This window comes from Nestor notabilis, unplaced genomic scaffold, assembly GCF_000696875.1.
Source record: "Nestor notabilis isolate BGI_N333 unplaced genomic scaffold, ASM69687v1 scaffold22363, whole genome shotgun sequence".
Lineage (NCBI taxonomy): Eukaryota > Metazoa > Chordata > Aves > Psittaciformes > Psittacidae > Nestor > Nestor notabilis.
Genome location: NW_009920893.1, coordinates 322 through 11,934, shown reverse-complemented (window position 1 = coordinate 11,934; position 11,613 = coordinate 322). Strand labels below are relative to the sequence as shown.

Here is an 11,613-nt window from a genome sequence, read left to right as displayed (position 1 = left end):
GCCCCAAGGACCATCTTTCCTAACTCTCAAGTAAACTTATACCAATCTCAAATAAACAAGCATTCCAGGTGCATCACTCTGCAGTCCCAAACCTTTCAAATTCTTGAGGTGGGGAGGAAAGGAGGAAGCTATCTGTGATGTGTAGCCGCAATACTACCCAGCTGCTCTGCATCACTGCTCATCAGTCTCTTTCAGCAGTTTCTACAGAGGTCAGTCTCATTATCTACATGGAAAAATGGGAAAGCTGAAGCACATGAGTGGCTCATCTGCAGTCACCCTGCAAAGCCATAGCAAAACCAGATAGAGATCACAGATCTCCTGGTCTCTGGTCAAATGTTCTGTCCACTTATCTATGTTATCAGTTACACATAAATAAAAGGCAACAGTGTTCATAATAAATTGGAAGGGATATCGACATTCGAGGTCTAATTCTGCTCATGTTTCTCTCCACATCTCATACATACTACATCATAAAAGCATCCTGGCAGACTTTGTGCCGCTAGCCCTGCAAGTGAGAGCAAACCAAGCCTAGTTTAAAGGGAAATCTGATTTGGGCACAAATAAAAGCTTCTATCAATCAGGTCTCCTGCAGAGTAATCAACGTATGTATACAAGCATGCTTGTGCATCTATCAGGGAGGGAACGGGGATGATGACACTCAGAAAACCACTCTCAGACACTTCTTTTAGGGTAGGAAGATGGCAAAATGCCATCCAATAGGATGAGCAGGTTTTAACCAGACAGAGCATACTGGAAAATACATTTCTGGAAATACTGCTGCGTGATAGCTCAGCTTGGAGCTGTCATACTGCAGATAAGTACCATTCCCAATCCCTGCTGTCAGCTGAAACATAAAAAAGCTCAAGACAGGAACCCTTTTAGGAGCAGATTCTATCCCATTTTTCAGTACCCCTGCCCAAAACTAACAGAGGACTTGCAAGTGGGAAAGGCACATACAGTACAGCTTAAATAGGACACCATCACCTTTTTAAAAAATGTACTTAAATCACACACGTACGCAGGAACAGACTGAAAGTGCCCATATATATGCTACATAAATATTCTTGACATAAGCATTAGTCTGACTATTGTGCTTTCCATAAGTGAATCAATTACTCTTGTCCTGGTTAAAAAAGCTACTAAGAACATGGGAAATCATCACTAACTTTATGGGTATCTTCCTAGTGCATATGAGATCCTACTGCAATATTTCTTCAAAGATCATTAAGATATGATTAATTGCTTCAGGAGAGACCTTACCTGGTAAATGATGCTGCCTTGGATGTTAGAAATGATAGCAGAATCTCTCTTTGCTACTGTAATAGCAGGAGCTATCTCCTCTGACTGTGAACAGATTGTCTTCAGTCCCAGTGAAGTGGGCTGTAAAACTCTTACCTTCTCCCTTTAAACACTAAGGACAATTTTCCTCTGTTTCATCAGACAGGGAAAGCAATCATCTCTTTAAGCAGCACCAACTGACACCTATTCGCTAGGTAATTGCTGCAGTTAAAGGGGATTAAGCACAACTGAATTCTTTCCTGATAAGGGAAAGCCACCACCTCCCACCTGCATCATTTCCCAGATGCACCTGAGAAAGACCTCAGGGGAGCGGGAGGCCAGCCAAGCCTGCCAGACTGGGGCACAAATGCTAGCTAGAGCCCTCAGCACCAAACCAAGATACATACCCCTGCAGGAACTGTGCCAGACCCGACCCACGCTGAGCTGCCACAAAGCCGGTGGTAGCAGGAGATGCAGGAAAGCATGCAGGGGTCTGTGTCCCACTGACAGCCATGCTCCCCAGCCCAGCTGGGCAGGGGTCTCAGCAGGAGAGAGCAGCACACACTACAGGCTCTCACTTAGGAGAGCAGTGCGAACACTGCAAGGTAGGAAAGAAAAATGCCAAAGCAGCAAAGGCCTGAGTGGAACAAAGCCTACCAAAGGGAGCACAAATGACATGTTTCACAAGAGTCAGTGTGGAAACCAAACAGGCTAAATCCAGCCAACTTTCAACTTCTAGCAGCCTACACATGATTTCTTAACAGAGGAGGCAAATTTGTACCTGTGAGTGGTTGGTCTGTTCCTTTAAATAAGGACAAAAAATACGCTACCTCACAAATGTAAGAGCTGCCATGCAACTGGAGTTCAGCATGTTTACATCAGGCAAACCTAATGGCAAGACAGCTTCTCCCACAGAGTTGAAATACTGGTGAGGAAAACAAAGACTAAGAAAGGTCATAACAGCATGCATTTGCCAAGGGTTAAGCTACCAGGAGCAGAAACATTTCCCTATTTTCCCACGGTCTGTCAGGGAAATGCCATAAAGTTCATTTTATCAGATTCTGTTGTCCCTCTGTCTTTACTAATGCTGGTATTCTTGTCGTTATGGTACCACTTACCTTTTTTTTCTTTTTAAACACGACATTTTTAAATCACGCGATTTACTGACACAAAAAAAGGTTTTGTGGATTGATTCTTATCCCATAAGTGCCAATTCCACATTGTTACTTGGTTTCAGAGTAAAATGTGACACTCAAAACTTCGCACTGTTTAAATGTTATTTTATTAAATATCTTCAGTTCAAGGTTTCATTGTAACAAAGCTATGAAGGTTCTACCAACATTCAGACCAAACAAACAAACACTAGCTAACTTTAATTATTTCTATATCATGCAAAAATTCTGCATCAAATGCCTTCCATTTCCTGTTTAAAATGTGATATTTATAATATATATTATATAGATGCTTATATTAGCCCCATAAGAGAACATTAAGAATGCTAAAGGTGTACAGCTGTGTTTGATAATGGCCATACCAAGCTAAGGTTCTCATTAACTTAAAAGGAAACAAAACAAACAAAAAAACCCCAAAAGAGAGTTTGTCTCCAAGACTGTGCAAAACCAAAAAACAGTTCTGTTCTTTTAAAATTTTCTCTGAAAGATGCAGATACTTAATACAGAGGGTTCTTTTTGAGTATTAATAATCATCAGGTAAAGAGACAAGTAAGATCAGACCTAAAGAAGGCATGCATATTGGTTTGTATTTATCTTTTTTAAATGGCATTAATTGTAATCTCCTGTTTGCTCTCTCTTTGTGGCTTAAAATAAAAAAATCTGAATAAAATATCAAGGCTTTTAACTTTTCCACTTCACTCACTGGCTTAGTGCTGTCCTAAAAATGGTTCGAAATAATAAAATCTAGTGTTTGCCCCCCATGGGTTCAACCCTACACTCCTCCCTGGGGTGGTGGAGGAAGAAAAGGGTATCTGCTCAGACAAAACTGGGAAGTGTGGATGGTCTTTTCCTGCATCGTGGGTTAGCTGATCTAATCCTGGTGCGGGATAGCTCTGCTCCTTTTGGTAGAGGGGTGCTATCTGTTGCAATGCGACAGCTCCACTTTGTGCAACAGCTTTTATTTTCTGCATTCTATTAAATAAGGATTAAAATTCCAAATTGGCTTTTTTCTCTTCCGTAGTCTGTAAAAAGGTTGCCTCACACTTAGTATGCTGTCAATGTAATCTCTTTAACTCCCTTGAAAGATCCAAAAAAATGAATGGGGGTAGACAGAAATTCAGGTAAAAGCCTATCCCAACTTCTGCAAGTGATGCCTTCCCTTGGTCAAAACAATTCCTACCACAGTCCACCAGAAAGGCCATTTTCTTTTTGGGGCTAGGATCCCTCCTTGATAAGGTCAACAAAACACTTTCACATTCCCCACCCATGAATAAAGGAACTGAACTCCTTTTGCAGCAAAGAAAAGAAAGGAAGATGAATTGGCCCAAAGGACAAGTATCAGATCACATGTGCTAATTCCCTTTCCCCTCTGCTTCATGAGGTATCCTCCTAACAGCCAGAGGCAACACAGGGACGTGGCCTGGAGTCCTTCCACTATGGTTTTTGAGGCTCTGATCTGATAGTTTTCTGTGTTACAACATCACTGTAAAAAATAGAAAAATTACCCAAATAAACACTAGGAAACATGACACTTACAAACATCAGATGGGTTAGTGGTGGGTAGAAGCACCTGGCTGGGGCTGCTGGCTCCAACTGCTGTTTTACTCGGAGACCAAACAAATCAAACAGGAGGCCAGGTAACCCCTTTAATTCTATGGGTGCATATATTTCAGTATAAAAAACACACGCTATTTATGCCTCATATAGGAGTGTATGTGCAAGTTTTCATGAAGAACATAACACTAAGGTTTTTGTCTGCTTCCTAAGGAACACGTGTTCTGCAGCACTGTGGATCCCAACTATGCTATTAAAAAGGAAAAAAAAATAGAAAATCCCATACATATACCCTCTTCCTCTAAAATCTCCGCTCTTAATGCAATGCTTTTTTTGTTCCATTAAATTAAATAAGCTGGCTTCAAACCTCCATGTTTGGCCAGGTAGTGGCTGTTTCTAAAACCAGTATCTCTGAAGAGCAAGCTTCTATTTAAATTATATTCACTTAAACCCATTTTTTGTAATTCCTACTTCCACCTTTAATTTTAAATCAGCATCCCACTGTTGGGTTTTTTTCCTAATTAAAAAAAAAAAAAGAAAACAAGAAAAACAAAACTAAAAAGACAGTCTGTTCTGGGATCCAGCAGCCGAGCAACCAGCTTTCCGTAGCGTTCTTGCTGTGCAGAAATTGAAGAAGCAGCAGGCTGAAGTCAGTCTGCTGGGCAACAGGAGGAGAAGCACCTCCTCTCTCTTGAACCCCAGTCTTCACACTGGCTCCTCTGGGGTCTCCTCCTCGCCATCTCTCACCGATTGAAGTAGCAGCACAGCCTGAACGTGATGTTACCTTCCACCATGGCATTGCGCAGCACCGTTCAGCCATCCGCTGCTCAAGCTGCCTCCTTTTTCGCTCTCCCTCTCTCTTTCTCTCTCCTTCACTTTTGCTTTCCCCCTCACTTAATTTCTGAAAGATGTTCCAGCTGCTGCCATTTCCTTAGCCCTGGGGGAAGGGGCACGTTGGATAATCTGTCATTTATTTAGCATTATTCCTGTTCTTTATTATTTTATACAAACAACATGTCTTTTTTTTTCCTTTTTTTTTTTTTTTTTTTTAGATTTTAAAAACACCTTCGTACAGCAGAAACAGACACGATGGATCCATGGAAAACAACAGAAAGGCAGCGCCCGGAGCATCAGATGCATGCAGGGTTTCGTGCATTTGGCTGCTGCCTGTTTGTAATTTGTATTTATTTTTTTAACGTCAAAACAGACATGACCGTTGCTGTCACTCAGGCACTCCAGAGCTGCTTGCTAAGAAGATATTGCCCTCCAGCTGAGTATCTCCACAAGTTGCTGCAGTCAGGAAGCGGTAGTGTCCGCCCAGAAAGGAGAGGGAAGAACAGGATGGAAGATGGAAGGAAATAAAGCCAAACATTAGCTGTACACAATTAATGCAACAAATTTTCTACAGGCTAACTATTTGGTGCAGGCAGAAACCCTTCTTATCACAACACAGATTTGGCTTGTGAGGGGAGCCCTGAAGACAGGAGGCACGCACTTTCCCTCCAGTGATAATAAACTACTTGCTAAAATCAGTTACTTGTGTGATTGGAGCAGACCTGGGCAGAAGTTGAAGCAGTTTTCCAAGGCGTTCCTGAGGCTACGATCCTAAGGAATAATTTCTGCCTCACTTCCCATTGGCTTTTGCCTTGAACTGAAAGGTTTTCTTTGGTGTTTTTTTGGTTTGTTTCTCTTTAAGTCTTCAGAAATTTTGTCTTATGTTCTTAATATTTAAACAGCCTTTTTTCCCCTCCCCCCCCCCACAATTTTTTCCTTACATGGAAGTCTTCTGATCAACCTCAAACTTCTTTTACGGCAGCACTTTCCTTTGACTTACTCAAAACTGAACTCTTCCTTCCAGGTGAGAACAAACCACTCATTTATGTTTAAGCATTCTTATTCACCCCAGTCATTCTACATCCTTACCCTTTACTGCACATGGGCCAATGGTGCTCCAAAATGATTTGGTGTGTTCATATGGGGGCTGCCCACACTGACCCCACTCGTAATTGCACATGGTTACACCTCCTTCAGAACCCAGAAATGCATGCAAATATTTCAGCTTCAATATAGTTTATGGGGTTTTTAAAATGCTCTTTAAGCCAACATTTTGTGGTTTGGAAATGGCTTCTGCTCTGCAATTTTCAGAAACCCTCCAGCACATACTTTTGGAGGAGATGCAATGTTTCAGCAGCCAAGTCAATGAAACATACCTCTTCTGTAGCAGCTGTGACTCTCGATTCGTAAGCTTCCTCAGAACTCCTAGGCATAGCCACTGAGCCATACTGATCTTTAATAATTTCTTCTGCCTTTTTTTTTTTTATTAAATCCATGACAGAAGTTTCCCTCAATGTCTCTGATGAAAACTGATGCAAGTAAGTTATGTTTTGTTTCCCTGCAAAGGCTTTATCCTTCTCATTGCCTTACTCCCTTGAAATTCAGCTGATGGTCCAGCTCTCTTGAAGGCTTCCCTGCTTCTGGTGCCCCCAACTAGCTTTTGCTTTTCAAATTCCATCTGTGACGTCTGCAGTTTGTTTGTGATAGTTCACATTCCTTTCCACTGCCTTGAATAGGGTTGAATCCCTCACAACATGTACGAATAAAAACTGCTCTTACTGCTCAAGTAGCATGCAGCACTAGGACTCGAATAGTAAGTACACTTGAATAGTTCATCCTCAAATGAGCACATCAAAAAAAAGCTTGCCTCTCAGGTGTAGATTTTTTTGTTTCCCCTTGAATAGAAAATCTTTAGTAAAAAGGCCCTAACATTAAGAAACTTGGATCTTTAAAATGAATGTGACATACATTTCAACATAAAACAAAAAGAGGTAGAAAAAGACTTTGTATATCTAACTAAAAGAAAACAGAAAGGCGATAAACATGAGTGCCTAAATGCTGCAGAAGTAAATGGATCTGCTGTCCTTCAGGAGCAAGCAACAATCATTTCCTCAAGTCAAATTTTATACCTGAAGTTTCCTCCAGTGCCAAATTGTGGCAAGCTAACTGGGGATATTTTAAATCCCCTGATGTTATCATTTGTTTAGATTTTTTTTCTTCCTTGAGTTTTCTCAGCATTATACACTAAATACCTTCTACTAATCAGAAAATCAGTAGTAAAATTTATATGACATCTTTACCCTTGTGGAGTAGAATTTTTTCTGTATAGATTTTACAATATCCTTTCTTAGAATAGGACATTCTCATAAAAAAAATTCTTTGAAATCACCTCCAGCATGTAAAGATAGATCCCTTTCCTTGACAGCTGGGAAACAGCAAACCTGCGCATAGCATGAGATACTCTTCCTCTCTGCTCTGGATTAGCACTCTGTCTGAGAAAGACCTAAGTACATGGGAGGAAGCACTGCTGCTATTAGGGTAGCTAAGCTCAGAACAACCATCTGGCACATGACTCCAATTCATCAGGCAGGTAATCCTACTGAGTCCAGAGGACAGAACATAGAGAAAGGAACACCAACTGATCTGCAGAAGTTTTTGGCCTACAGGCAACTAAAACCAGTTCTCCCACAGCCAGCTAAACAACCTTGAATGCTGAATTCCCACATACAGCAGCCTTTGCTGTGTGTATGATGTATGCTTTCCCTTGCAATCCATACCTGTATTTGATCCTCACTGGAGAGGTGCTGCAGGAGCTCCAGAGCAGTGGTAGTGGACATTCAGCCACTTGCCATCTCGGCGGTGCCAGACGCGGGTCTCTTCAGACTGCGTGGTACGGGGCCGACCTTGGCCATCGATGTACTGTGTCAGGCGGATATACGCGATGCAGGCAGCATCTTCACCAATGACATGGACATGGGGGTTCAGGATGGTGGTGTGTATTGGTTTGCTGTTCTTCGACAGTACTGGCAGAACATACAGATCCATCAGCTTCATTTTACTACTAAAAAGCAACAGGCCCCAGAATCCTCCTACCTCTTTTGTATTCTACTCACATTCCACTGAATTCTGGGGTACAATAAAAATTGCTCCTGCAATTTTCCAGGCAACATCCAAGTAATTCTTTCCCCATCACCTGTTCTTCTCTTTAGGAACTGCACACTTATTATTGCCTACAATACCCTGGCCCCTTTGCTCCCACTTCTTCTGCAAAGCATACTTGCCACATTTTCATCAGGGCTGCTATTTCTTCAGTTACAGGAAAAGATCTTTTAATTACAGAATTATTACAAAGGAGTCAATAATCAGGAGATCTTTAACCTAGGCCTGCATTAAATACGAACGAGCCTCAAAGAAGTGTAAAAATCACTCCGGAATAGGCTTTGTGTACTTAAAGCACTAAGAATTGCCTATACTAAGGACCTTGACCTAACTCCCAAAATAAAACAAACTGAACAGCTCAAGATTTAAATTTCAATTAATTCATCCTGTGGAGACATACAAGAAGGGAGGCAAATCCACTAGTGTAAATGATAGCATTCCTCCCAACTCTCTTTCCCACCCCAGGCTGACAAGGTGACCCTTGTATCCACATAACAGGTTCGTTAGGCGTTAGAGATCTGAAACCATCCAGGGAAAACTGAAGGCATGACTGATTTGTGCATGGCTATTTTTATGGCTGACCCTTCAGTATGTCTACTACAAATACACATGTTGTTTCCATCAAATATACTCATTTTTTTCCATTTCCATATCAGTAGGAAATCCAGTGCCCCAAACTTTTAACACTCCTGCAGCCCATGCTTACAAAACATTTGCACCAGACAAATTGTATGCCTACAGTGAAGGGATCTGGGGGTTAGAATTTAAATTGTTGTTGAAAAGGTTTTTGAGAGAAATCATGCTGGTTCTTCTAAATGCATCATAACCCATGCAAAATGAAGTTCTTGCTGGTTCTGATAGCCAGTAAAAACAAGGGCAATTTTCCTCCCAAAATGTGGCAAAAAGGAAGATTAGAGTGAAAGCTGTTGGTGTTACCAATTCTACCCACTCACAGTTCTCAAAGTAAAACTTATGGAAATCCATTCCTTCAACCAGGTTCCCCAGTGCTTCAGGTTCAAATGAGGTCAAGCCAGGATCACAGATTTTTCTGCAAAGAAAAGCACCACAGGCTTACAGTCTGCATTTGAGCCCAAGGGCTATTTACAAAACGAAGTGCTGCTACCGTGTTTGACTCACACCCTGTGTCCACCTATTTCTCTACTTTAAGGAGTAAGCTCCTGGAGGACTCAGTCCTACTGCAACAACAGAGTTGGTGCTAGTTGGCATTTCACATAAAACAAGCCTTTAGGTTTCTGGTTTTCTTTTATTTTCTTTCTGCCCATCTCACTGCCCTTTCCCCTATTTTTCTTACAAAGCCAGGACATTTTCCTTTTGTTGCTCCTGTTGCTGTTTTACTCCTGACTTCTACTTGATGTTCATTTAGAGAGCTCTACCATGTCTCTACTCCTCACTGATGGAGGCTAAAAAGCGTACAACTTTCCACCATCCCTGAGTGCATGACAACAATTCATACCCAGCAGCCAGAACAACACTTGCACAGGAACTAATAAACCACCTGTCAGAAGACGTCTGTACTTACGTATAAGCCTCAAAATCTCCATTGTTGATGGCTTCTATCAGCTGCTCTGTTATCTTAATGATCTCTTGCTTACGCACTGCAAACAAGAAGGAAGAACAATTTAATTGCGCATAAGACTTCAGCAGGCTTAGGGGGCTAGTGGTTGCTTCCTACAAGCAATTTGTGGAGCACCATTAGTCTAGATCTCATAGGATGCTGCTTCCTGCATTCTGGACAGATGCAGTAATGATGGCCATCCACATGAGAGTAGGGGGGCAGTGATATGAAAGGGGAATGGTGATCCCATAATGCAGGGAGAAAAGAAATAAAGATGTCGTGTTAAATTTTTTTCTTCTAGAAATGTCTGGGGCACCAGAGGTGTCTCCTGAATGATGGCCTGAGGTGCTTCTGGGGAGTCTGACCAATGAATGTTAGTGAACCTGCCAATGGGAAGCACTTGTCTGGCAGCGTAAGATGTGGAAGCCCTTCACCATAGTAGTAATACACAAATGTCCACCACACAGACCAAGTCAATTGGAAAAAGTCTCCCATCAACTTGCCTATCACCATCACCAACAACTCAGCTATTATGAATGCTGCAAACAAGCAACTGGGACATGTAGGGATGTCTTTCTGCAAGCTAGAAAGACAACCACAGCAAGATGGATGGGCTGGATGAACGGGTCCTAGCTATATACCAGTGCACACTCCATTCCTCAGGCAGGTAGCTTCTGCCAATCCCTACGGCACAATTTTTTTCAGCACTCTGACAGCACTGCCGTTAACCCAGCACACTGGACTTGAGGATGAATGAAGACAGGGGCTAGCTCTCTGCTGTTACTTGGCTCTCGCTGGACAGCACCTCTGTATTCTCTTCTCTTGGTTTCCCACAGCTGACTGCCCAGGCCCCATCCCCTCTGAGGTGTTCCATCACTCATGCTGACCTCAAGAGTTCTTGAAGTTTGGGTTGGCTCTGTTAAATAACACAATTCTAGTTCTAGGACTGTATGTGCACCATCTGTATGCCTGAGCCTGTATGCACACCCTCACATCTCTTTAGCCTTCCCCACGCTTTTGCTGTAGTTAGAATATCCTGTACATTATACAAGCATTTAGAAGGCCCTCTAGCATTATCTTCAACGTTACCAAATAATTTATAATCTCTACCCCTAGAAGCAGAATTTATGTGCCCTTAGGCATCTAAAATGCAGGTATCTGAAATGGAATCAGCCACCCGACTGTTCCCCCTTTAGGCTCTGAAAGAAATAGGCACTTCTGGAAGTCTCACCTGAGGCATCTCAGATGCCTGTAATTATGATGGATGGTGTTTAAAATCCAACCTACCATCTTTAGGCGTCCAAGTCAGGTAAGCTGAATTCCACTCTAAATGCTAGCCTTAACTGCTCTCCCCTGTATATTTTCATCCACATATGCATCTCAATTTTCATCCACATATGCATCTCATCCCACCATTGATACATGCAGCTGAAGAGCAACAAGACGATAATCTCATGGCTATGAAAGATGTTTGCACCCACTCTGGAAATCAGTGTAGAGATTTATACTACTCAGCTAGCGCCCTACAGAAACATCTCAGAGAGCAGACAACTGGCTCATAACAGTAAGGGAGCTGGTTTACCACTCAGGCTGTATACATTTCCACACACTGAAAGATGTATACAGGAAATAGGTCAAAAAAACACAGTAGCCTAAGTCTATTGTGAAAAAAGTCCTTACAAGCAAGTTGTCTGGAATTGCTTCCGCATGAAGCAGGGATCTACTTGTGGGACCTCCCTCCCATGCAGAGCACACACCAATGTGTGCAATGTCTGGAAGATGGGGTTCATGGGAAAGGCTCTATTTGGGATGACTAAGGAAATCTGCAGGCTGCAGTCATGTGCTGACTCACGTCAAGGAGATTGGCAGCCCTTTCCCAAGTGTCATGATGCAGCAGCATCCGCTCTACCCTTCAACACAAGTCCATTCCATCAGACTGCTCATCTTGCCTTCACTACATGTCCCAAGCTACAACCAGTATAAAGGAAGTGATCCGTTTTTCCCGAGGGACAGAGAGCCTCGGAATGTCACAGGAGAAAG

The 11,613-nt window shown here is 42.3% G+C and overlaps 1 protein-coding gene across 1 annotated transcript; it reads right to left on the bottom strand.

Moving 5' to 3' along the window:
* Positions 1-4,567: 4,567 nt before the first annotated feature.
* LOC104402910 (calcium/calmodulin-dependent protein kinase type II subunit gamma-like) lies at positions 4,568-9,686 on the bottom strand (the record flags this gene model as incomplete). Its single annotated transcript, XM_010010903.1, has 4 exons — positions 4,568-5,294; positions 7,616-7,861; positions 8,951-9,045; positions 9,538-9,686. Coding segments are annotated over 3 exons (477 nt in total), but the record flags the coding sequence as incomplete, so codon positions are not given.
* Between the last annotated feature and the right edge of the window lie 1,927 nt (positions 9,687-11,613).